The 27853-nt window shown below is 46.1% G+C and overlaps 1 protein-coding gene across 2 annotated transcripts in view; it reads left to right on the top strand.

Moving 5' to 3' along the window:
* The window catches only part of IRAK1 (interleukin 1 receptor associated kinase 1), a 286369-nt gene that overhangs the window by 177053 nt on the left and 81463 nt on the right, over window positions 1-27853 (top strand). For both annotated transcript variants that reach the window (XM_085629743.1, XM_085629744.1), the window contains exons 5-6: window positions 313-498; window positions 18299-18363. In XM_085629743.1, the coding sequence (XP_085485869.1) occupies window positions 313-498; window positions 18299-18363 (251 nt within the window). The remainder of the gene's footprint in view (window positions 1-312; window positions 499-18298; window positions 18364-27853) is intronic.

The following is a 27853-nucleotide window of genomic DNA, read 5'->3' as shown; positions in this document are numbered from 1 at the left end:
GTTAAATACATAAAAGTTTATGCAATTTAATAAGAGACAAATACAGTATTCTGCAGCTTACACGAGAAGATCATTTAGCACTCCACAGAATGGTTGTTATGTATCCAATAGTAAATGAACTGCGAAAGGGTTAAGAAGGAGCGTTCATGAGCATTTGGCAGACTGGACACAATTTGCAATTTACTTGTAGTGAAATAAATTAAAATGGAAAAAAGACTTCATATAATTACAGTATGCAATGGTGCACAAGTGATAAAATGTGAATTTTATTATTCCAACTTGTTTCTACGCTGTTCCTCCCCTCCCCTTAAGGGAGACCAGCTCTTCAGCCGGGTCTCGATGCTACAGCCCACTGGTTCATTGGTTTGGGCCCTGAAGGAACTGTCGGAGGGTACCAAGAACTTCAGCAAGTCGCAGATGATTGGTGAGGGCGGGTTCGGCCATGTTTACAAAGCTACCATGCGCAACACGGATTATGCTATTAAGAAGTTAAAAAAGGTAATCATGTGAGTGGTGGTTTATACAGTTTTGTGGGAAATTTGAAGAAAGTAACAAATATTTTGGTTAATAATGTTTTATATATTAAAAAACATTTGCTTTTTATGTAACTAACTTCTGAAGACTTCTAGGCACTTGACAACCAATTGTCTTAACTGTAAGAAACGTAGCATGATGAGAGGAAAGTTTGAAGTTTTGCTGAAGTTCAATAAAGTGGGTTCACCTTGCAGCTGCAGAACAAAGGATTCCCTGTGTTGGGAATGACCTTTGAAATAAAATGTTTTGTCAAAGCTGTAACAAGTGTTATTGTAAAGCAGTGGGACAGAGGCAAACACTTAGTGACACATAAATCACCTTTTACTTTGTGTCCTCCCAACGCGGATCCAGAGCTCTGCTCCCAGGCTTTTGTTGATGGCTTACTGACCCCCCCCCGCCCCCCAAACAGTTTTTTCTTCAAAGGTATATTAAGGAAATGTTGCCCCCAAGACCAGAAGCTTCACACCATTTTGCACCTACTGGAAACGCGTAGGTTATTGACCCACACAACGTTTTTACCTTCTGCCTCAGATCAAAGAACGATTTGTATTTGGACTTGCTCCCTGGTGCATCTGAAGACTATCAGAAGTGATGCGTGAAGCTGAGCACTAGAAACAAGGCCAGTTGCACTCCAAGTCTCATGCCTACTCCCAATCCAAGTCCAGTCCTGATCCACGTCGCCATCCTCTGGTAAGTCCAAGGTGAAGGCGAAAGACAAGACTAGGTGCAAGCACAAGAGGTTGAGGTGGGAGTGACCATCCTGTTCTTTTCCCCATCTGCTCCAAAAATACATTTTTGTGCAGTTTTCACTCCAAGGACCTGATTCCATGTCGGTTATCTGACTGCTGCCCCATTCCCTGGCTGGAGTTGAAGCGCCCCGAATTTCTTGGGTCATAGTCTGCTTGGCAACCGGTTGAGACCTTCGAAGAGTCTATGCTACAGCTGTTTCTGATGATTTCTAGTCCCTCTGGAGAGCCCCAAGGCTTAAAGGATCGGTCTAGCGGCTAGTCTGCCTTCCACAGTCCGGGCCTGCCTTGCACCAACTAGCACCAGTGGCCTTCGGCCCATCTTCTTAACTGTGCCAGGCCACATCTCAACACCTTTATCGAAAGCCATGCTGGTTCTAGTTGGTTTGGCGCTAACTTTGGCTCAGGAGGCTTCAGTTTTGAATCCAAACCAGACGCCAGTTCTCATCCAGAGCCAAGTTCAGCTAGACTCAGCTGATGTCTCGCTGTACAATTACTACGGTGCAGCTCTTACTGTGGGAGGATTTAGCACTTGGGCCTTTGTCTCAACACCAGTATTACCGACAGCTTAAGGACATTTTTGGTTCAGATTCGGGTGCAATTCAAGAGCTTCATAATGCTTCACATGAAGATGAGGAAGAGGCAGATGACTTGCTACCTCCTTAGCATGCTGATGCTGGTCTGTATTAGGACATTCACAATACCATTGGCCTTGAAACCACCAATGAAATGGAACTGGTCATCCCACTGGGGCCTCCTGCTATAGAAAGCGTCTCTGTTGCTGTAGTGTTCTGCAGATGTCTTTCCTAATGCAGCACCGGACTCCGCAGAGCTTTGTGGTTTAGGCTTCGGCCATCAAGCCGAATGCTTCTGCCTTCCTCCCTGCCCTGCCTGACGAGGATATGAAGCGTCTTCAAGCATTTGGCAGCAGGGTTTTCTCCAGCACGGCTTTGAGGTCTCTCAATGCATTCAGCTTCTGTGCTCGTGCTCTTTTTGGCCTTGCTAGCGAGACTTACCTACCCTCCTCCTAGGAGTTGCCTATTCCTACAGGGTCCATCATGAAGAAGATGTGGCCAAATGAACAGGCTGGTCTGGACATCACAGGTTGTGTTAGTTTCATTATATACACCAGTGTGGCGATTTGCATCATGCCACAGACTATTCTGGGATGGTACAGGCATTGTGCCGTTTGGTGGCTCCAGTCCGTTTGGAGACCAGGCTGACTCACAATTAGAGTGGTTGAAAGATAGATGTGCTGCGGCCTGCTCCTTGGTGGAGCTTGCTGCCTCTACCTTGCCAGGTTCTCCAACAGTACTGGAAGTTCTAAGGCTACTCACAGGGACTTGCCGACTCAGGGGAGACAGCCTTCACAGGCTGTGCAGCAGCGTGCCCAGCCTTTTTGTGGCTGAAAAGGCCATGGTTGGGGCAGAGGCCATGGCTAACAGAAAGGTCAATACTCTTCTATGTTGCCTGCCCTAGCTTCTGCCACTTTTATTCTCTTATCTATTATCCAGGTGCAGCTGGAAGGGAACACGTTTTTGTCAACCCAGGCGATGCGCAATTATGACAGATCTATGAGTCCTGCGGGTTGTTAAACCTAGTTATGTCCCCACTTTCCTATCTGTTCCACTTCCTGTTCCTCCATTTTTGTTCCAACGCCAGATTATGCTGCTGTCCTTGCCAAGTAGGCTCATTCATTCTGATGGATATGTCTACCTGTAGAATAATCCCAGGTGTCAGACTGGATTCGGCAACTTCCAGTACCAATACGAAGCCAGTGCATCTTCTGGTGATGTGACAGCTTTGAAGTGGTGTCTGATGATGTCACCAAAGCCATATAGCAATCACCCCAGTGCATCAATGCCAGTTCCTTTTTTCTGCACGTTTGACTGGGATCCGGAGCTCACTCTCCAGAGTTGTGATATTTCCTCTCAATAGGAAATCCACTAGTGCAGTACGATGTCTCCACCCAATTATTCAGGGTTTAAGGTCTGCAGATATTGTGAGGGACAGATGTTTATCACTGACCTACACTCCATTCGCTTTGGATGCCTTGGCTCTTAACAAAACTCTTTGTTGTGAATCCTGTCAACGTATGCACCCGAAGGCCATCGAGAAACGTGAGGCTAAGCTCTTTCTGGCTCACGCCATGAATGACAGACAAAGCCATCAACGCTCCAGGCTGTGCTCCATGTCTCCTCCCCCCGCGTCAGGGCCCAAATGCAGGAAACCCAAAAGCACAGGAAGCATGGGAAAGATAAGTCACTCAGGTGCCCTCCATCTCCTACCTACAGGATCCTCGTCCTCAGAACCGGAGTTAGTCTCTATAGAGCTGGTTCTTCCTCCTCAACCCTGCACGCAGTAGTGACTCCACTGGATCCTGCCCCAGAGCCACCTCGATCTCCACTACTGGCCTTTCCAGGTTCTTCAGCACTGATACTGGAAATGCCAGTATCCAACATTCCTACCTTGGACTTGGTGGTGTTCCTTAGCAACATCTACTCTAGTTTTCCCAGAGTATGTATGCCATCGGGGGCCCATGGCGCTGTACAACTTCCAGAAGTTCATGCCTCTGGCTCCAATTCCAGTCTGACCTGTCCCACGAGGACCTACACTGTCTTTTGACCCTGGTTTGAGGTGTACCCCGCTGCAACTGCCTGTATGATGGACGTCACCAACTCCACCACCGCCTCTAACTCCAGCGCCGGTCCCTGAAGCAGCACCACAAAACAGGTCAAGAAGGCAGCCACAGAGACTCATTGAGAAAGAAGTGTACAGGACCAGAATCTCTGGCATGTTTGGATCAAATTGATATCCCTTAAATCTGTATCCATTTAGAGACGATAATGATGATGCCAATGAGGTATATGAGCTAGTAGACCTGTCATCAGCTAGTGAGCTGGACACCTCGCCTGAGTTAGTAATGGAATTTCCGACTGGACCTCCTACCCCAGAAGTGATTTTGTTCCATACAGTCAATAAGAATGCAGCAGAGAAGCTGGATCTTCAACTTCCCCACACTAAAGGTTAGGACCAGCATCCTTCCTGAGGCCCTCCTGCTGGCAGCTCCTTCGGTGTAACCTTTGCAACCATTTAATGATGCCATCTTGGATCCGGTACTGGTGACCTGGGATAAACCCACTTCTCCTGCAATTAACTGACTGGAGGCCCAAAGCTCCAATCCTGCTATGGGAGATCTACCGTTTCTCTCCACTCACCCTTCTCCGGAAAGCTTCATCATACAGGCATCATGTTCTTCAGGATAGTCAGCAAGTCACATCCAACAGTTCCCCCAAATAGAGTTGAAGCGCTTAAAAGCCTTGGTGTGCGGGTGAGAGGGGAGATCTTTTTGGCTGGGAGTATGGCACTAAAATCCTTGAATTCTAGTGGTGTCCTAGCACACTACAGCCATGCTCTGCGGGACATGGCTCATACGATAGTGCCTCACATACCCAGGAATATGAAGGCATGCTTCCAGGAAGTAATCCAGGATGGTCAAAATGCTTCCTGGCATGTAAATGTCTTGGCTCGACGCTGCAGACTCTGGCTCGGCCATGGACACCTCTGTCTCTGTTTGTCAGCATGCCTCACTTAACACGTCCAGCTTCTCTTCTGATGTTCAGTCCGACCTTACGAGTCTTTCATATGATGGGATGTCCCTGTTTGTTTGGAGATATGGTTGACTCAGTTGAGTAGTTAGTTAAAGACCTGCAAGGCTACAGCCCGTTTCTTAGGGCTACCACTACCACCGCCTACAGTTCGAGCATTTTTATGGCTTCTCAGATGCTTTTCTTTTCTAGCCTACCAAATACACAAACATATCCCCAGCAAAATCTGCTACACACTGGCCAAAAAGTAGCAACCCCCCTCCCTCAATGGTAGAGGCCAAGGCTGCTAAATGGCTTCGGCGCATGAGGTGTTTGTCCTTGGCATCTGCCAGGCTGTGCTGTGGGGATCAGTGCATATGTTTACGAAGCACTACTACCGTGGTAGCGAGGTTTGGTGGGAAGGCCACTTTGGCCTGCTTGGTTTTTCAAAGATTTTTTTTTTATTTGAGACAACTCCCTTGACACTTCGTGTTTGGGGGGGTACTGCTGTGGTATCATACCAAATGTGAGGTATCTGCGGGTAGTGGTATCAATCGGAAAAACAAGTTACTTACCTCCAGTAAAGCTCTTTTTGGTGGATCTAACTGCAGGTTCCTCACAGTCTTTATCCCCCCTCCCCCCCACCCCACCCCCCAAAAGGCTGTGGCTTAACCTCTTCAATGTCAGAAAGGTCCCAAGAGTCTGACAATTTGTTCTATGCTTCGTGTCTGATGGCACATCAGAAAGATAGAGTAAACGTACATCAGCACGCAAGGGCGGTACTTGTATGCCGTTCTGCTTTATCACTTCTGGGGTAGTACAGGGTTCCTGTGAAGCCACACACCATGATCAGCCAGATTGGAGAGCATTGCTGAAGAATTCTGCTGATCCAGTCTGGCACCTATGGATTGTCTACATTTGTGGAATCTATGGTTCGATAGATTATGTACTAGAAAAAGAACTACGGATGTTTTTAATTTGGTACTTAAATTCTCCATGCGTGCATGATCCCTTGAACCTCTTTGAGGTTGTTGACCCTCAAGACTGTCTTCCTCTTTGTGATTGATTACTTGCACGTGCCCTATCAGTGAATTCTAGGTGCTGTCAGTGCAGCCACCATATCCCACTTCCTTTACTGGCAGGCTTATGCTTCGGATTTAGGCATGCCGCTACCGAAGTTGGTGTACTTTTTCCATATGGGACTGTCCATTACATGAACCTCTTTATTCTCTCTGTCACATTCCTCTAAGGAGGAGGGGACGAGGCTTCATCGGTTGGACCCCAAGAGAGTGCTTACCTTTTAGATTTATTAGATTAAGGAGCACTGGTTGGATGACCAACTTTTTGCGGGGTTCGCTGGTGCTAAGAAGGGAAAGGCAGGCCAGAAACAGACCGTATCCAGGTGGATTGTTCTCTGCTCTGTATAAATATGTGCTGTGTCTTGGGCAAGAAGGGGTTTCCTCGCGGCCGTAGTGCTCATTCCACCAGATCCAACACTGCCACTTCAGCCTTGACCAGGGCGTTCAAGTGCAGACGTCTACAATGCTACTACTTGGGTGTCTGTTCACACCTTTGCCAGGTCCGCAGGGAGGACCATTTTGCCCTCTTGGTCCTAAAGCATTTATTTGGTGCAAAGTACCCTCCTCAGACCTTCCGCCTTTCGGGAGATGCAAGGGGAGGAATTAGCAGTTTTACTTTCAGTGCCGCTCTTTCTGGTGGATAGTCTAACCGCAGATTATTCACCTCCCTCCTTCCTGTTCTGTGAAGCGTACTCTTGCTGTTTTGTGGCTCCTGTCTGTGGCTGTGGATTGACACTTCTGGAGGCCAGACTAGATCGCCACTGAGTCTGATGGAGCAACCAATAGCTGCAAAAAGGTACAAATCCAGTCTGGTGACTGGTGGAAGCCAAAAGGCAAAACCTCTGTAGTCTGAGTATCTGCTAGAATGAGCATTATTGAAGGTAAGTAACTTGTTGCTCCGTGTTTGTGGTATTCTCACCAAAGTGAAGTGGTGATGAAAAGATGTAGGTACAAAAAAGCAAATGACCAGGAATTCCTTAATAAAGTACAGCTCAATATAGGCATCTGGAAATTGTGTCTCACCGACACCGTGCTTCTGTTTGCATACGTCAACAATTCGACCCACTTGTAAATCTCCAGCTTATCACCGGACATAGTCAATTACCAGCTACATGGAAGGCATAATTAAACTGTATAGGATTAAAGGGGGGTGTCTGTTTAATAGGGAAAATACAAATGTTACCATGAAAAGAAAGCCAATGAGATCAAAATGGCAAGCTGGAAAAATAGAGTGAGAAGTGAAATATTATTCACAGGAAGTGTAGTTGTTGAAAGAGCAAATAACCTGATTATTAGAGATCTAGTATTCAACGATTTGAGATGCTACATGGTAAAGATACACACATAAAAGTCACCTTGAAAGGATGATGATAACCATCACTAAGCTGACACCGTGGCAAACATAGTGAGATATCAGTGGGATGAGGTGACCAACTATGCAGAATTAGTTCTCCCTATAAATTTTGCAAGGGAGTTACTGATTTATGTTCGGCTCGGTATTTAATTGCGAAAGACTTCATTGACTTAGACACCATTGTCTTGGTATGTTGTGCGTCTCCCAAGCTCGTAAGGTATTAGGTGCTTGACCTTTCGCTTGGCAAGAGTAATAAATAGCATCCCTTTTTGTTGGGCAAATGTCCATATCGGGTGACCTGCTGTAAATTTAAGCTTGACTGTGCTGTTGAGCATCAGTCGGAATCTGAGTAGAGTCCAGTTTAGTGCTGAAGTATTGATAAGCGCATTGTTGCATAGAATGTATCTTAGCATCTCTTACTTTAGTACCTGGATTCTGAATCCTGTGCATATACGACATTGCTGGACACTGCCTTGCTCTTATGGGCAACCCACAGTTCTCTTCATATGTATGTGGAAGCGTCCATTTTGCACCCTCTCTTCCCCAGGCCCTGAAGACATTTCACTCAAATTCTTTTTATTATCTAGGTCCTAAATGAACCTGGAAGACCAATATCTGTGGATATATTTCTTAATTTAGTCTCCCTCTGTATTGACTTCCTGGCTTCTCAAAGAGATTAGGTCGGACCTACCAGAGCTAAATTTGTATCTGCAGCTTTCCGCAAGCATTCAGAGTCTCGAGATTTGTAGGGCTTATTTCCTTCAAAGCCTCCCTAAAGCCTGTCCTTTCACCAACCAATCAGTTCAGCTGCACTTGTAATTTTCACTCTGAAACGGGGCTTCAGAGGGCTCATAGATCACTTTTAGTAACTCCACTGCTCTTAGTTTATAAGCTCCTTTCCCGGCAGTGCCAGCTCCCCCCCCCCCCCCCCCCGCATCTCCATCTCAAGTTTATCCATCAACTGCCTCTTTTTAATCCAGTTTTAATGGAACCAAGAGTGATGCACAACAGAACAGTAGAGCCCGATAGCTGTGACTGTGTGAGGTATGTGTGCATGTATAGTGCCTCTGTTCATCCCATGAGGGTCATAAAAATGTACATAGTATGTACACTTCCCAGCTAGGGCTCTCATTACGAGTGGTGCAATTTCACCCTTTCGGGTTCCTTCGGTTCATCAATAGTTCCATCTAATCGACTGTATTGTCTCTTATCGCGTAGTTACTCTTGAGTTCCAAGCACATAACAAAAATTCTGCATCGGTTTATTCGACTCGCCTATGGGCCAAGCCGGCTGGGCCTCTTCAACTTTGACGAACTTTATCAAACCATGCGCTGCTAATGGAGAGCACTCCGTTCCGTTTCTGTCTGAAGTGCCATTCCAAGTACCCTCACACCGACCAACATTCCACTTGCAAACTGTGCCTTTCACCTGATCATCAAGAGGACACCTGTGAGGCCTACAAATCATTCCGCTCCAAGAAGACCCTTTAGGATCGTCGTGCCCGTCGCCAAGAAATGTTTTGCAAACAAGCAGATGACTCACCGGACATTTTCAGTCGGCAGGAGGAGGAAGAAAAGCAGGCATCGCAGCCCAAGAGGAATCCTTATCCATCCTCGATTCCCATTCTGGTTCGGACATGGAACAAGATTCTGCCAGTCTCGAGTCTGCCCCAAAACATCGGACTGTGAGTACAATTGCCCCCGATCGAAAGGCAAAAATATGCTCTGTCTGAAAGAACTGCTCACGGTCGGCTACTGCAAAAGAGCCATGGTGCGCATCGACCTACAGACTCAAAAGCAAAGCCCTCTGCACCAAAATTTCAGCCTACAGTAGGGGCCTCCACCTCCTCAAATCTGATTCGGCTGTACCTTACCAAACCTCCACTTCTGTTCCGAAAGACAAGGGCCACAATACTTCATATCCGAGCCCACCAGCAATGAAACATTCTTCAGCTCTGAAATGTTCCTCCTTCGGACTGAAATCTCCACCCGAACCAATTCTCAATGTCATGTAGGAAAGGCTCAATCCGAGGCAAAAAACTTTGCAGGTTCACCCCGGAACTAAAAGGATAGTTCTTCAGTCTGCAAATCCATAATCCTCTAAAAGACTTCTGGCTTTCGTAGAGGCTATAGGCATTCCTATACAGCTTCTCAAAAAGGAGGACATGACTGCTAGCCCTTTACATATTCCAACACCTACCTCACAAAACCTACCAACACTACTCCCGGCATCCACTCGACTACCTGATTCACCGAAAGAATCTGAAACAGGCAACATGTCCCCTCACTCGCCCATCATAGAAGAGGATAAAAACATACAGAAGACACACATCCTGGGGATGATTGGGATGCTTATGATATAGAGCCACAGCGGGGATAAAGATAAAGACCCGGACCCTTATCCCACACGCCCATCACCACCAGACAACGCTTCTGCCTACGACGCTCAGATAGCCAGAGCGGCAGCATTTCATCAAGCGCCCTTACATGAAGACCCTGTAGAGAATGTCTTCCTTTTTGAAACCCTATCTACTGCTCAAAGTGGGTCACGATATTTACTACTCCTGAAGGGAATGCTACGGCATGCAGACAACATTTTTAAAGACGCTGTAAAGGAACGCATAATGCCACAAATTGGCAAAAAATATAAAGCTGCACCAGCTGATCCTATATACATTAGAGGACAATTAACCCCAAACTCCCTAGTAGCTACTAATGCACAGAAAAGAGCAAACTCCTAAACAGCTGGGGGGGACACCTCCCCCAGAAAAGGAGAGACAATGTTGTGAGAAGTTGGCCTGATGTATGATGTCACTAGTTCTAGTGTACACCTTATCAGTCCAAACAACCCTTATGGTGATTGGTTGTAAAGTCAACCTTATAGACCAGCTATCCTAGTGGTAGCATGGACAAGAGCAGTCTTAGGCTAAACTCTGAATGGCATGTGAAGCCAGCTGCGATACCATATATAATCCCTTGAATACCAAATGAAAGGACACCACAACAGATATATATATAAAATAAAGTGTATTTATTCTAGTCAAACCCTCAGCACTCTTTATGAGATTAGAGGTAAGTACAACACAGTCTTATTTAAGCATACATTAAGTCACACAGGTAAGTAATACAGTTAGGCCCTAGGGGCCACGCAAACCATATACTAAGTAAGTGGTATAAGGACCACTGTCACGGAAATAGGATAGGCCTAGGCCTAGGGAATCGCTGGGGCTACACTACACTAGCAACAGTTAGGAAGTGGGAGGCCCACAGGATTCAGGTGCAGAGTGGAAACACTCACGCGTAATGCGTAAAAGTCGATAGAAATAGTAGTTGTTAGCAATTAACAGTTTAAGGACACTTCTGAAGCAGCTAGAGAGTCGAGACTCGGAAACTAGACCCTAGGATAGTCACTACCCTTGTGAGCACCGTAGTACCCAAGTTACCTAGCCCACGGACTGCGGGTGCATAGGTGTGAACTTGCGTCGGGTTTCGTCGTGGACTTCTATGGATGCCTGAAGGAAAGTTGCTGACAGGCAGTCAGTGAAGAGTGTCCGGTGGATCCCAAGGCTGGGATCAAGAAGAGAGGAGACCTGCAAGCAGAAGGGACAGAGTCAAGGTCACTAGCCAGTGACCACGTGGAACCAGGCGATGTCGTGAAGATTGCAGGTGAAGGTGAAGCTTGTCGCTGCAGCCACGAAGACCAGGAAACGTCGAGGACGACCAGGACCAGGAGGCGAGCTGTCCCACGAAGGCTCTTGCTGTCGGCGGCGTCGAAGTTGAACTAGGACTCACCAAGCCTTGGCAAGCGGAACTCACGAAGAACGGAGGACTTGCTTCTGGTGCAGACCAGGAAGGTCTGGGGTGCTTCTCTTTTGCAAGGAAGCGGGAGCCAGTCTGGAGGAGCCAAACCAGCAGTGAAGATTTCTGGATGCGTCGTCACAAAGGCCACTAGCCAACGGGCAAGCAACCGGACAGACGCGGCAAGCAGGAAAATGCAGAAGGGCCCCACGCAGGACTCGTGGAGTGTGGGGGGCTGATCTTCGGTGCAGATGGTGCTTGGGGTTGGGGCTTCTCAATCCCCGGTGCCCAACTTCGAGGGTGCCTCAGAAGCTGCGCTGGAAGATACTAGCCACTTTTCCCAGGTAGCCGGTCCCACGTCTCTCGTCGCCTCCACGGATCTCAGCTCGGCTGTGGATGTGGATCAGGGTCGGAGAAGTCTGGAAGTCAAGGCTCTGGTCGGGCTCTGCAGTCGGTCCCTCGTAGAACTTTAGCAAATCAAAGGGTAGTCTCTTGATGGTGCCTGTTTGCACAGGGTAGCCACTCCTTGGCCACAAGGGAGATTCTTCAGTCTTCTTCTTTCGTCGAATGTCGAAGGTCCAGAGTTTCTGTTCAAGTTGCAGGTTCAGGATAATCTAATCTCCTGGGGCCCAGCTACCACTCTTATACTAATCTGGGGGGCTGGGTTACCTGCTAGGTCACGCCTTATGGGTGGGACCTGGGAGGGGGGTGGTTACACCCCCTTCCCTTTGTCCAGTTTCGCGCCAGGACTGGGGCTGGAGTGCCCCAGCACCGGTTTGAACTGGACTATGCACGGGACACCTTGTGTGCCCCAGGCATGTCTCATTCTTTTCATCCCTCCCTGCCCCAATACACTAAGGCCTGTCTGGGGTGGTGCTCGCACCTCCCAAGGCAGGAAACCTATTGTCCAAGCCTCCCTTGCCGGGATCACTCCCAGCAGCAGGAGGTCAGACTCGTGTCTGTGGCAGCAGCATCCATTTTGTGATGCTGGGGCTCTGGTTAACTTTAACCGGGTAAGTAGGGTACAACATGTCTTCTCCCCCTAGAAGGGAGGGATAATATCCTCATCCCCAGAAATGGGATGGGGGTATTATTCCAAAGTGTTAGACACCTTACACGACATGATTTGATAAAGCCAAACCATAGTTACCATAACCGTTTAAGATTATAAGGCACTTTAAGAGTATATGGTAGGCTATATCATAGAACGGCTATAAGGACATGGTGCCGAAAGCTGCAGACATGCTCAGCTCATGCTAGAGCACCATCTCACATGTTACCAAGCACTCTGCCTCCAGGATTGTTAAGGCCTGCCATAGGAGTGGCTGATAGGTACACATGTGTCTATATGTAAGTTAGGTATAGGAATACTACACCTAAGCAAGGAGTGATTACACAGCCTTGCCCCAGCTGAGTGATCAGCCAGTTGTGTCATAATGGAAGGCCAGGCCAGGGGTGGCATAAGACATGCTGCAGCCCCTGGTAGGCCTAGGGTACACCTATGCCCTGGGTACCAAGGGTACACTGTACAGGGGCCAATAAGGTGACCCTATCCAAATGGGTTATGCACCTAAAGTATATAGTATCAATTTAGAGAGAGAACAGCAGGGCTGTGGGTCTGATCAGCAGGCCCACAGCCACATCTAAGTCGAAAACCAGTAAAGCAAAAGCAAAAAGTGGGGGTGAACATAGAAAGCAGACCCTACTCTCCTACAAATGTTTTGACACATCCGCACAGTCTGCTAATCATTGGCATATTGCCAACAGCCAAGCTCTTTTAGCTTGTTATGACAGGGCTCATTGGGATGGAATGGAGGGGCTCCTCCAACATCTCCCAGAACAACACAGGAAAATGGGTAACAAAATTGTAAATGAGGGGAAGATAATCGCAAATAACTCCATAAAATGTGCACTAGACTCCGCGGACACTGCAGCTAGGGGCATAAACACCAGCCTTCTTTTACGTAGACATGCTTGACTTCATGTCTCCGTAGACATGCTTGACTTCATGTCTCCGTAGACATGCTTGGCTTCGTGTCTCCGTAGACATGCTTGGCTTCGTGTCTCCGGATTCAAAGCTTGCAATTCTTAATCTCCTCTTTGACAAAGAGCATCTCTTTGGCCCTCGGGTAGACACAGCGAAAAAAATGCAAAAGGACACTGATATTGCAAATCCAATGGGGGCCCTACAAACACCCACCTACCATGGGTCCTTTCATCAGCCCATTTTCAAACACAGTGCTAGGTCTGCCGCTACAGGCACCACAGGGTCCTCCTATAAAAATCAGGGACAATCGTCCTCTGCTAAAACCTTTTACAGGGGCGCATACAGAGGAAATAACTTCAAAGGTCGCAGAGATAATACCCGGATCGTAAATACAAATGCCAAACAATGATTTCCTCACCATTCCCCCGATCATTTAACACCTGTCGAGGGACTTCTTCCAGCAAGGAAATCCATTACAACAGACCAATGAGTGTTGGGCATTATCCATTATGGTTATTGTCTGGAGCTCATCACAGCTCCTCCAAATATTCCACCTCGCAAACACAAACTATCCATACAGCATCAATCTCTCCTCAAACAAGACATATTAGCTCTCTTGCCCATTTTCAATTTCAGACCACTCAATCAGTATAGCCTATCAGAACACTTCCACATAGTCACTCTTCAGGAAGTGATACCACTATTACATAAAGGTAACTTCATGGCTGCTTTAGACCTAAAGGACGCCTTCTTCCATATACCCATCCATCCATCCCTCACACCGAAAATACCTACGGTTTGTCTTCCAAGGAGACAACTATCAATTCAAAGTTGTTCCCTTCGGAGTCACCACCGCACCACATAATGCCTAGCAGAAGTGGCAGCACATCTCAGCTGGCAAAACATACATGTTTCCTTATTTGAACGATTGTCTAATAAAAGTAAGCAGCTCGTGCTTTTGAAACAGCATACACAATAGATAGTCACCCTACTACATCAACTAGGGTTTACCATCAATCTGCAAAAATAGCACCTACAACCATCTCCAGTACAGCTGTATTTAGGAGCCATAATCAACGCTTACTTGGGGTTAGCAGACCGGATACAAAACACTGTGACACTAATCGAACACCTTCAAACTGGGACCCAAGTCACAGCCCAACTACCCATGCGAACTTTGGGCATGATGGCATCTTGCATATTAGTAATCCCACATGCCCGGTTACATATGAAACCGCTGCAGGAAAGTCGCTCACCTCAATGGCCACAATCACTTGGTCAGCTACCCAATCTTGTGTTGGTAGACAGCCTCACATATCACTCTGCAGTGGTGGAATACACAAGACGTGTCCAAAGGGCGGCTGTTACTAGACCCAATTCCCCAAGCCATTCTCACAGCGGATGCTTCCCTCACGGTTTGGGGAGCTCACCTTCAAAATCTTACAATTCACGGTGTATGCGACTCCAAACATATGGGTCTCTCCCTATCAATTACCTAGAGCTTCAAGCTCTTCACCAAGCATAAATAGCGTTCCTACAACACAAAGCTGTCCTAATCCGAAGAGACAATATGACAACAATGTATTATCTACAAAGACGGGGGGACTCACTCTCTGCAATTATCACGCGTAGCCCAAAGCATATGACTCTTAGCAGTACATCACAACATTCATCTCCTGACAGAGCGCGTACCAGTAATAAGCAATCAAGTTGCAGACCTTCTCTGCAGGACACAGCAACAAGTCCACGAATGGGAACTTCAATTCACCCCAAAGTTATACTACCATACTTTCAGAAATGGGGGTTTCTACAAATAGACCCGCTTACAACCTCAGAAAACGCGAAATGCCCAAACTTCGCATCCAGGTTCCTACACCCCCATACATGGGGAATGCTGTATGGATGAATTGGTCTGGGATATTTGCTTACGCTTTTCCACCTCTCCCACTACTTCCATTGGTGGTCAGAAAGCTCAGGCAAACCTCCCTCACCCTAGTGCTCATAGCTCCAAAATGGGTGTGTCAACAATGGTTTACCACACTACTGGAACTCTCCCTAGTCCCACACGATGAGCTTCCCCTCTACCCGGACCTTCTCACACAGAACCAGGGTACAATCAGACATCCCTATCCCAGTGAGATGAACCGTGTAATATGGCTCCTGAAGTCATAGAATTTAGGTATTTAAACTTACCACCGCAGTGCATGAATATTATCAAGCAAGCTCGTACGCCTACAACTAGACAATGCTATGCTGCCAAATGGAAACCATTTGTCTTCTACTGTCAGCATCACAATGTTAACCCATTTCCAGCACAAATACAAACAATTCTTTATTTGCTGCATCTTCAAACCTCAGGTCTAGCCTACACTTCTATACGCTTACATTTTGCTGCCATTGCAGCATACTTGCAGAATAGACAGCATTGATCTTTGTTCAAAATACCTATTATTAAAGCATTTTTGGAAGGACTTAAAATAATCGTTCCCTCTAAACGTCCACCAGCTCCGGCATGGAATCTAAACATTGTACTAACAAGGCTCATGGGGCCTCCATTTGAGCCACTATGTTCTTGCCAAATCCAATATTTGTCTTGGAAAGTTGCCTTTTTAATCGCTGTCACTTCACTTAGATGGGTCAGTGAGCCCCAGGCACTAACCTTGGAAGAACCATTCTTCCAACTTCATACAGATAAAGTAGTGCTCAGAACAAACCCAAGGTTCTTTCCTAAAGTTATTTCACTTTTTCATATTAATTAGTCAGTAGTTACCAGTTTTCTTCTCACAACCTGAGACTGTTGCAGAAAGAGCTCTGCATACCTTAGATGTTAATAGACCTTTAATATATTATATTGACAGAACTAAAACATTTAGAAAGACTAAGCAATTATTCATTGCTTTTCACCTCCTCACGTTAGTAATGCTATTAGTAAAACTGAGATTTCAAGATGGATAGTAAAATGCATTCAAACTTGCTATGCTAAAGCTAAAAGACTCTTACCTGTTCCCCCTAAAGCTCACTCAACTCATATTTGGAGCTTCTATGGCCTTTTTAGGGAACTTTCCCATTGCTGACATTTGCAAAGCAGCAACATGGTCTACACCACACACCTTTACAAGATTTTACTGTGGTTATGTACTAGCATGTCAAAAATCAGACGTTGGCCAAGCAGTACTACAGACTCTTTCAAACAACTGCAACCCCCACAGGCTAGCCACCTCTTAGGGAGAGCATGCTCTACAGTCTATGCTCAGCATGTGTATCTACAGCATACATGCCTCGAATGGATTATGTTACTTAACCTATAAGCATCTGTTCTTGGTGTGTAGTGCTATAGATTCACATGCGCCCTCCCTCCTCCACCGAAGCCTGTGTAGGTCACAGTTTATTTACTTTAATTCACATTATTTGCATGGAATCGCCCTACTGATTCTAGGCCACCAGCTGCAAAATAATCTAAAAATGTAGTCCATGCCCATGATCACCAACAGGAGTCACACAACCTTGTGACTCGAAGAAAATTCTTCAAACAAAAACAACTTGTGTAATCATCCAAGCCCAACACTAGATGGCGGACTTATGCACAACATGTGAATCTACAGCACTACATGCCAAGAAGAAATGCTTACAGGGTAAGTAACATAATCCTCATCTTGTCATCCTGGTCAGACCCGAGATTTGTATTTCCATCTAACTTTTGGTCCACAGTATCTGGCACTGCAGCCACCTTAGTTTAGTCAGTAACCTCCGCGACCACATGAACACCAATTTAACTTTTGAAGCACATACCAACCATCTTTCTGGTTCCTCCGTGGCCCTCTTTCACTTTTTTCGCAGAACCCTGGCTTTGTAATCAGCCAAGCAATCTCCTGTGGTCCAGACCACCGTCCTAGGCTGTCTGGGTATTGTAGTGCATTGTTTCTCGCTAACACTTGTATCTGTTGGCTCGGTTGCAACTGATTTAAAACATAGTAGTTAAATTAGCCTTCTATTGCTTGAAGAACATCTGCTGCACTTGCCAAACTTCATTGGCTCCCTTGTGTAAGGCAGCATGTTTAATTGTTCATGCCTTTCATAAGTCAGTCCCAATCTGTCTCCAATATAAAATCAAGCATTACGTCCCTGTCTAACAACTGCACTCTTCCAACACCCTCCTATTGGTGTTTCCAAAGTTCCGACCTGTTAGATTGGGCAGTTGCTCTATCTCTGTCGTGTTGCACACACTATCTTGTAGCCTTTTTATTTCATTTATTAACACGACCATGTAGCCTTTGCTCTATTTCACAATTGCTACCTTTTGGGAAGGTACTAAAATGATGGCAATCCGCCCTTTAAACAATCTAGCTTCTTTGCCAAGACACCCTTGGGTACCAATGCACTTAACAAGTCATTAAAATTCACGTTCTCCGATGTCATAGGTCATTGATCAGGTCAGTAGATAAGTGCTAAGATCCTGCCTCGCAAAATCACATTCTGATTGGATGCTGAAACAAGTGTTCTCTGCTTAGTGGAGCTTGTGAATTTCCCTGCTCTGGCCGCAGCTGGGTTATTATCCTCATATCCATCTAATAGAAGGAGAAATAGTTTGAAATCTATGGTCTGTAGTATAAAAACAAAATACCCTCCCAGGCATCCGTAAACGGGGGTAAGCATCATTCCGAATCTACGGTCATTAGTGGAACAATAAATACCTTACGAGGCATCTTTGAACAGGAGGAAGCATCATCCCAAAACTGGATCCATAATGAAAGACTGAAACGAAATAAGCAAGCATCGTTCTGCATCCATTATCCTTTGTGGAAGAATGAAGTGCCTGCCTGTCGGGCATCAGCAAACCTAAGGAAGTAGTATTCTGATCCCCATATCCAATCTGTTTGATTCAGAAGTGGTCTATCCAGCTTTCCTCTGCTTTGGCACACTAGTACTCAGTTTGTGGCAGCTCCTATTTCTAATCTGAGAGTATCCATGCCACCTGCACTGCTGTGGCAACTCTTAGGATTCGTTCATAGAATGGATATGTAGTGTGTTTATTCTTGTTTATTTTGTACAAAGAGTTTTTTTAAATGTTGTGAGCCATGATAAAAAGAATAACACCAAAAATTATTTTTAGACAAAAAATTGCTAACTATTTTTGTTTGAAAACATATTGAAAGAATAAATCTAAAACTGGTTGGTGTTAGTCTAAATAAAGGTTCTCTGTGTGTTCTAATGCAGGACGCAGAGCTGGAGTGGAGCACTGTGAAGCAGAGCTTTCTCACGGAGGTTGAGAAACTATCTGGGTAAGCCTGGGAAGAAGGTTTAAAAAAACTATGTAAAGCTTTGGGAGAACGGAGGAGAAATTGTGGGCAAAGCATGTGGCGAAAGAGGCAGCTTTCTGTGTAAGGCATAGGGAGAAGCAGAAAAACTGCTTAAAGCACAAAAGGTATTGAGAATCTATGAACAGTGTATGGGAGAAGAGAGGACAAACTATTGGGTGAGGCATAGAAGAATGTGACACTCCCTGGCAAGGAGAAACCTTGTAAAGATTCTGAAATGAGAGAGACACTCTGAAGTAAGGAAAGGGGAGCAAAACACTGGGCAAGGCACAAAGAGGAGCAAAGAGAATCTCTAGGCGCGGGTAAAGAATAGGAAGAAGGGAGAAGACTCACTTGGCAATGCATGGGGAGAAGGAAGGAGAAGTCTCTAGGTTTGGGTAAGGAATGGGAGGAAGGGAGGAGAAACTCTGGGTAAGAAAGGGAGGAGATACTCTAGGGCGAGGTAAGGATTGGGAAGAAGGGAGGAGATACTCTAGGGCTAGGTAAGGATTGGGAAGAAGGGAGGAGAAACTCTAGGGATGGGTAAGGAATGGGAAGAAGGGAGGAGAAACACTGGGCAATGCATGGGGAGAAGGAAGGGTAAAACCTCTTGGGATGGGTAAGGAATGGGAAGAAGGGAGGAGAAACCATGGAAAAGGCATGGGGAGGAAGAATGAGAAACCCTCTAGGGCAGCGCTTCTCAATCTTTTTTAAACTACTACCCATTTTAGAACGGTAGATTTTCACCTGCCACCTATCTTGATGGACTTGAAGTGGGCATTTTTAAAAATGTTATTTTTTTAAATGACATGTAGCTAAGACATCGTGTGGTAGCGCACTGTCATTCAGAGACAGCACATTTTCCATTGAAACGTCCACCAAATTTGCACTGACATACAAGTTGCTGATAAAACTATATTGCACACAAATGATAATTCATGGAAATCGGTCTTGAGTGAATATTTATCATTTGTGCATCACCAAGTAAAGTGACTTGATTTGGTTTGATCCGGTTAAAATCTTTGTTTCCGTCACACTTAAGAACTGAAAAAAATGTGCTTCATTTTTGCTTTCCTATCTGCTGAATGTGTACAGTTCATTTACAGTATTTACATTTTGTTGTGTGTTGCAAAATAATGCCATCCTACAACTTTTCTTTTTACACTTCATATACCTCAGCAAGATTGTCACACAATTCACTTTATTTATCTTTCTCGGACTGTAAAGTGAGAGGAGATATGTACCAATCACCACACTTAACAAGCATTTGCAATGCAAAAGGTCTCGCATTTAAGTGAGTTTGAGCTATTGACATTGCAAATGACAATGCCTTTTATTTCTGTTTCCGTTTTTAAAACCTAAATAAAAGGCATTGTTATTCACAATGCCAATAGCTTAAACTCGCGTAAATGCGAGCCCTATTGCATTGCAAATGCTTGTTTTTTCTGGCATGTGAATGTAGTTCATTTGGCTTCAGGAAAGTTGGTTAATGGAATCAGGGGCTAAAATGTTTTTGTGCATTTTTTGGCATTTGAGGAACATTTCGTTAGCATGTATGATAAGTTAGTCTCCATTGCTGACTAGCTAGTTGGTATGTGCGACCACTTCCTCCACCCATATTTTCCTTTCTTCCGGCTATTACGAACCTGGGAAGTCTTCATTGCTGACCTTGTCACAGTAAGTTCAGATGAGTTTTTTTTTTTTCTTGGTTGGCAACATCTTACGGACATCGGATTCTCTTTAAGATGATCCCTGTTAAAACCATGAGATTCATGCTACATTTATGCATCCTGATGTCCACAGTGATATTTAGGGTGAAGTAATTGAACGTATGAACAGTGTGAGATATTGATTAAAATCGTGGTGCATATATTCTGACTCGCAGGCAGGAAGGCGAGGATGGGTTGTGGGAGTGTGGTTGCTACCTAACATACAAAAACAAGACCACCAGTAACAGAAGATTATTGTACATTAGCAGTTCACTCCTATGATGCATTTTCTTTGCTTCAAAGGCTGTTTCCCAGCAGGAAAACCAGCCTAAGAGAGTCAAACAGTGAGGCTCACTGTGAGAACCGGCTTCGCTCCTGGTGTAGAGTTACCAGTAAATGTGCCCAGTTCCTGTTTATGTTGAACATTCCAAGAGTGGCGGCGGGGAGGGCAGCGGTTATTCTGAAGAGGGCTGTGGACTTGAAAGCCGGCTTTGAAGAATGCGGCGTGATTGTGTGTACCCCAGTGCTAGGCAACTCTCCAAGCCGTATTGTAAACACGGTAACGAGCACATTCAGCAGCGGAATGGCTGCCGGCGGAAGCCGATGCTCTGATTGGATCAGCAAAATGATGAAATCGCACTTCTTAATAATGTCAAAATGTGGCAGTTACATTTTTTCTTAGAAACTCGTAGTCTAAAACAAACCTTGTTTGTGTGCTGCCACGGGCGTCCGTCCGACTGACCCATTTGCAGTTCCACGTGTAATGCAGTCGGAGGGAGTCTGCTCACTACGAATCAGGGAAGCCAAAAACGAAGGGGAAATGTGAACTGAGTATGCAGCACCCGTTCTGTGGCAAGCGATGGTTGCAGCCAGAAACAAGCATTTTTTTGTGCACAGCGCTAAATAGAACAGCGCTCCTATTGTGTCGCAGGACAAGTCACACAGTTTAACAAGCCCGGGAGTCGTGTGCGTGCTCGTGCGGCGGCAAAAGTGAAAGCAGCTGCAGCGTCTCGCGAGTGTAAGGGTGCCCGCGAGTGATGCCCTTAATGAGCCATGACGAGAGAGGAAAGCCAGATGGCGCCTGCACGCGTAACCGTGCGCGTAACCGCACGCTTTAGGCCACACAAAAAGCATGTGGTCGGATTTTTGAAGCCCACTTACTGAAAGTCTCACCAGAGCAGCGCATGCGGTGGCTCAGGCGAGACCTAAAAGACAAAGTAAGCAGCAATTTTTGCAAGAGATAGCCTGACAATTGACCTCTCTCTCTTAGAAGCTCAGTAAATGCGAAAGGATATATGCAGAATTTAAAGGCATCTTATTTGGTGCTTGGACTTCGCGACCCACCATTAGGTCGAGACCTCCAGTTTGGGAAACCCTGCTCTAGGGACAGGTAAGGAATGAGAACAAGCATTTACAATGCAACGGTCTCGGCATTGGTAAAGTTAGAGCTATTGGCATTGCTCATGACAATGCCGTTTCTTTAAATGTTTTAAAAACAAAAACATAAACAAAAATAATGTCATGAGCAATGCCAATAGCTCTAACTTTACCAATGCCAAGACCATTGCATTGTAAATGCTTGTTTCCTAATGTTTTAGTCAGAACTAAACATACAAGCCAGGCCTTTTGGCTTTGCCAATGCATATTACATTTGTGGTTGCCGTTATAGTTGTGTTCTGAAAAGACCCACTTGGCTAAGGCAAGTTGAGTTCTACATGGGCTACTTATCAGTTCTGAGAAAGAGTAGACGTCTTGAAGAGGTTGTCATTAAAAATGTCACTCATCCCAGGATGCACTGCTGCCCGACAGAAAGCTGGGGGAATTGAATATTTAAGTAATAAGTCCTTTGTAGGCCTGGACGCATGAAATTCCACTCATATCGCGGTATTTTTCCGACTCCCCACAGCATACGGTGTTCCAAAAACTCTGCTCCGAGTAGCGGAGTTTTTGCCTCGCTTGCACTCACCAGTGTTAAGTTGGCGAGCGTGGAAAAGTTTACTCCAGACCACCTCCCGGCAAGATTTCTCCACGCAGGCAGCCGCAGATGGTCACGACCGCACGCGCTGAGAAACCTTTTGTTCGCGTTGAGCAACCTTTTGTTCGCCTTGAGAAACCTTCCGTTCGCGTTGAGAAACCTTCCGTTCGCGTTGAGAAACCTTGCGTTCGCGTTGAGAAACCTTGCGTTCGCGCTGAGAAACCTTGCGTTCGCGCTGAGAAACCTTGCGTTCACGCTGAGAAACCTTGCGTTCGCGCTGAGAAACCTTGCGTTCGGGTTGAGAAACCTTCTGTTCGGGTTGAGAAACCTTCTGTTCGGGTTGAGAAACCTTCTGTTCGGGTTGAGAAACCTTCTGTTCGGGTTGAGAAACCTTCTGTTCGGGTTGAGAAACCTTCTGTTCGGGTTGAGAAACCTTCTGTTCGGGTTGAGAAACCTTCTGTTCGGGTTGAGAAACCTTCTGTTCGCGCTGAGAAACCTTCTGTTCGCATTGAGAAACCTTCTGTTCGCATTGAGAAACCTTGCGTTCGCGTTGAGGAAGCTGCTGCTAGAGTAGACCATCTACTCGAGCGGCGGAAAGAAGCAGCGCCCCCTGGCACTGCTCATTGTATTTTTCGCGCTAATTTTCCAGCGTGGGACAAACACCTGGTGTTAAAAATCAGTGCGAACGGTGCGGTCTAACGTTCCGCCACTTGCGGAAGTCCACGTAGCGAGGTGGAGTTTTTGGGAACTCCACAAACTAAACGCCCAGGCCTAGTCCTATGTATTAGAGGGCGTGGCAGCAAACATAGAAATAGACAATTTACTGAGATAAGTGAAGAGTTTTCAAATCGCCAATGTTTGTTCAACACTGAACGACTTATCTATATAGCGACCGCAGCACAGGAACTCGCCGCAGGGAAGCATTCCTTTAAATTGCTTTTTGGCAGCTCCCTAAATGCGCAGATGTGGGTTTTTAATCCGAGTCTCTTTCTGGCCCCAGCTGTGTCTGGCCACCTCGCCCTCTTGTTTTTTTCCAGCAGTGGAACGAAAATTGAAGGCTGCCAGGGCCTTATTATATATAGTGCCTCTTTTTTTAAAATAAACCTTCTGTGTGGTCATTGTGCACCGCCCTGTCTCCTGCGGGCCTTCGCCCACAGCTCTGACCCCAGATGTGAGGTCCCAGCAGAAGTAGATGGCGGGAGTGTAGCTGGTGCGGCAGGTGCAGTGACACCGGGACCCAGAGGCTCTGAGCATTGCTCACATTTACTGCACAGACAGCGGTGAAGTATTGGCTTTGCAAGGGGGGGCCGTTCCACACTTGCTAGCACACTGGCAGACGTGTGGTTTTGTCTCCAAACCAAGCTGCGGTGTTTTGTTGCCTGAATTGAAAAGCTCCAGGCGCTGTCCCAAACTGAAGCCGCCTGGGTGTGACCTTGCCGGCCCAAGGACATTCCCCGATGGTGTTTACCAATCGCAGCTTGTTGAGCACAGGACATTTCTGGCTAGCGTTGTGTGAAAGATGATTTTGAACATTTTATTTAAACTTGGTATTACCATAAAACCATCACCCGTTGGAAAAGATGGCTATTGTATAGAAGTAAAGCTTCATTTCCAAACCTCCTCGTTTGTAATCCAACCTGATGCATTCTGGGAAGTATTTTTAACGAGACCGTGTGAATGTTGTGTTTTTATTTAGTAATTTAGAGCGGGAGTTCCTTTATTTTGAGGCCTCCCTCTGTTTTAGAAAATGCAAAACAACAAAAGAATAGGAAGTCTGTCCTTCGAGATCCGCTGTAAGCTGTCAACAGTGCACCGGGGCCCAGTGGTGTGAGGAGGCCACTTCACACCGATTTGTGCTTGTTTTTTTTTCGGTGTCAAATCAGGGGACGCAAATCCAATTTACTTGCATGTATTTGGACATATGGCACCACGGCTACGCTACTGACTCAAATGTGACCTTGGTGCTATTAGCAGTGCTAAGCCAAATTCGTGTGTGAGTGGGGTGAGCAGTAAGTGGTACTCGATATCTGCTCCTCTGTCCCACCCCCTACCTGGAAGGCATCAACCACAACTAAGTGTCACCCTGTCTTCAGGGACGTAAGAGTCCCTAGTACTTAAAATGTAAAAAGAGAAGTGCAGGTACTCTGTACTCAGAGTACCTGCTTGTTTATGAGAAGTGCCGGTACTCTCCCTTTCAAAATTAAAAAAGTGCCAGCACTCCGTACCGGCATTACCGGCCTATTTAAAGCACTGAGTACCCCAATACATAGTGTTACTTTGGTGTAGTATTGGGGTACCCTTAAGTTTCCACCTGCAGACAATAGGGGCTGGATTCACGAAGCCATTTCACCTCTGCAAGTGGCTTGATCTACATGTGCAAAATATGATTTTGCACTATAAAATCAATGTAGTCACATATAATATTGTATCACCGTGGTGCGATGCCATGTAGGAGTAACTCTTCTCGCATGCATGAGGAGTGGGCATGCCAGGGTGGGACTGCCCCGTAGAGTTTGTGCACACCTTCAAACTTGTGAGTTTGTGGCTATTGTCAACCTTTTTGTCAGTCCATCCTACCTTGAAAAAGGTTGGAGAGTTACTCCTACCAGAGAAGTAAATCCTTTTCCACTGTGGGAAGGGGCGGTGAACTCCCCCGAAATTTGGGGTACGGGGAGGGGGAGACTTCTGTTTGGAGAAAATATTTCCTCTTGGAGAAAAAAAATAGTACGTGCAAATGTAGTTTTAGTGCGCATTCACGCAGGCATAACCCTATGCGCAATTACACTCGCGTAATTTTATGTACAATCCCGCTCGCGTACCTGCAGTAGTCACTACTTCCGGAAATCTGGTGGCTACAATGAATTACGGTTTCTGCGCCTCTGCAGGGAGGGCCTCACTGGTGACGTCAGACCAGAGAATGGACATTCGGACGGAACATGTATGACGCCAGCCGTGCATGCATGTAGGCCCCAAAGAACGCGCTTTCTGTTACAACTTGCACCAGCGCCTTCGGGGTTGTCCATGAACCGGTTCGAGCCGCCCTGCTCCGTTTAATAAGCATCCTGTGGCCGGAGGGCTGTCGTTTGAGAAATTTGACGGCTTTTGAAGTAAGTACCTGTCCAGACCGACGTGCAGCGCGTGCTTTAAGGGTTGCATCTGAGAGCACCCTTTTCTCTGACCTCCCTGGTTCAGTGCGTGCCCGATTTTTTTATTTTTTATTATTATCATCTGTGCCGATGGAGAAGGCAGGAGATTAAAAATGCAATTGTTATAGAAGCATCTGACATTTTACAATTGTAAATTTTAGTTATTTTCGGGAAAATCTTCCAGAATGGGGCATTTTCAACCATTGCACGTTTTCATATAAGTTACAGGATTGGCCAATGCAGGGGGAGAGGAAGCCTTGAACACCGCCGCCTTTCTCCGAGGTCAGCCAGAAATGCCTCGGAGAAAGGCAGCGGCATTTTCGGATTCGGGGGCGTGTTTGTCTTTTCTCTCCTCCAGCCATTGGCCTGATCGGATTGACTGACCTCTTCTCCAGTGGCTGGCCAGTATTCAAGAGGCCAGCCAATGGAGCACAGGGGAGAAGAGGGGCTGGTTCAAGCCCCTCTTCTCCAAGTCATTAAATCTCCCGACTTCCGGTTCTGCATTCGGCAGACCGGTAGTCCTCGACCTAAAAATGGAAGAGAAGCACTGAGCAACGTATGGGGAGAAGGAAGGAGAACCCCTCCAGGGATCAGGAAGGAATGGGAAGCCTCGAGTAAAACACTGAGCATTGTATAGTGTGAAAGGGGGAAACACCTGACATGTGGAGGGGAACAGCGTTTACAACGATGTCTCCACAACGCAGTACCTTTACAACGCGGTTGTTACAAAGACCGCATTGTTACCACGCATACCATTACATCGCAAGTTGTTTTAACAACTTGCTGTAGGGGGCGTGTTGGTGTTGGATTCACAGTCCAACACCTTCCCTGCTGTTGCACAAACTGGAGTAGGAATAGTAAATAATACTATTCCTAAGTCCAGTGCGCCCCCTACAGCAAGTCGTTGTAATGACTTGCGATGTACTGGTTCGCGTTGTAACAACGCGGTCGTTGTAACGGCCGCGTTGTAATGGCATGCGATGTACTCGCATGCGTTGTAAAGAGACATATTCCATGTGGACAAAAGAGGAGAAACCCTCCAGGGAAGACATGGGGAGATGTTGAGAACCAGTCTGGGTATGTCATTGACATATTGGAAGAGAGACTGTCTGAGTAAAGTATTGGGAGAATGGAGAACAAATTTAGGGTAATGCTTCTGGAGAAGTAGTTAAAGTGGCACGTGGAGTATGATGGAGTTGTATAAGGCATGAAGAGGACAGTGAAAAACCATCCAAGGAAAGCTAACTAACAAAGACCTAGGGTAAAATAAAGTACTCCATATAGAAGAATCCGAATTAAACATGGAAAGAAGAGAAACCAAGTTTGGCTGAGTGCATCAGGTGCTTCTGGGTGATCTGTGGGAGTTTTCGGTCAACAAGTGACAGTGGGTGCCGCCCTCAAAGAGATGGACTATGGACTAGTCAAATTGCACCCTAATGTACATTTTGAATATGGTAGTCTGCAGAAATTGACAGCACTTGTGTTGTATTTTGCTGCAGAAATCTGGTAAGAAAGCACATAAACTGGCCAAGAAGTGGCTTTGGTGACTTCAGCGGCTCTATAGCCGCAATTAGAGGTAGCAGGAAAAGATCAATGGTTTACAGGAAAGTGAATAAAGACTATTTTATAGCTGGGGTTTCTGCTTTTCAATTAAAACCGATTATAACTGATAAAACAATACCAGAGGGAACGTTTCCTTTTCAGTAGGAACTGGAAAACCCTGGATTTTGCTACACTTTGACTGCCTTAGTGCCCGATGGATTCAAAACAGTAGAAGTGCAGTCTCTACCTCTAAGCAATTGTCTCTGATGGATGCTCCTGCTAGGAACAACGTGGTACGGGGTAAGCCGCTTATTAGTCCATTTCCACTGTCTGCAAAGGACAGGTTTGCAGCTAAATCCTGAACAGGGTCTCACTCTCCTTCACTGAGAGCAGCACTAAGTTTGCTTTCTGAAAACTCCAGTGCCATGATTGTGGCAGCAAAGATCACTGTGCATAGGAACCCTCTAGAATCCATGTCCTGTACTCAATACACCTCTTCATATTTGTATATGGCGATGGCCTCACAAATGTGCGTTTAGGAGCTGTATTTGCTCCTATAGAAGGAAAAGGTCCATATCCTGAGGAATCTCAGCGGCCATGCTGAAGCCTGAAGCTTTTGCTCTGGTTTTGCTGAAACAGAGCTGCCCACAGCACATACATTAACACATAAAATCTAAGAGTTAGTGTGTGAGCTACAGACCGTGCAGGTCCAATCCTGAAGAGACCGCCTTAGCTCTCTGTTTCCAAATTTGTGCTGCAGACAGCACTACTTGAGAGAAAACATGCAGGAACCAGTTCTGAGCCTGCTTATAGGAGTAGAACATGGCCATGATACAGCAAAGTTCAAATTTAATCCCTACTGCCTCCGTGTCAAAATGAAGCGTGGAACCCGTGGTGCTGTAACGAGGCTGGATACCGGACACAATCACGTGTTCCAACAAAGGGCCATATTTAATGTAACGTAGAGCCGTGCTCGTGCTTTTCACCAAGATAGTTAATGTCCTAGAACAGTGAAAACTGGAAGCAGCACAGTCCTGTAGTGATTTCGAATAGACAAAGGCCCACAGGTGGTAAAAATCATTACTTAGTGGTCCTGTACAGAC

This window comes from Triturus cristatus, chromosome 10 (genome assembly GCF_964204655.1).
Source record: "Triturus cristatus chromosome 10, aTriCri1.1, whole genome shotgun sequence".
In the NCBI taxonomy this organism is placed as follows: Eukaryota; Metazoa; Chordata; class Amphibia; order Caudata; family Salamandridae; genus Triturus; species Triturus cristatus.
Note: the sequence above shows the minus strand (reverse complement) of the source record. Positions and strands in the feature narration are given on the sequence as shown.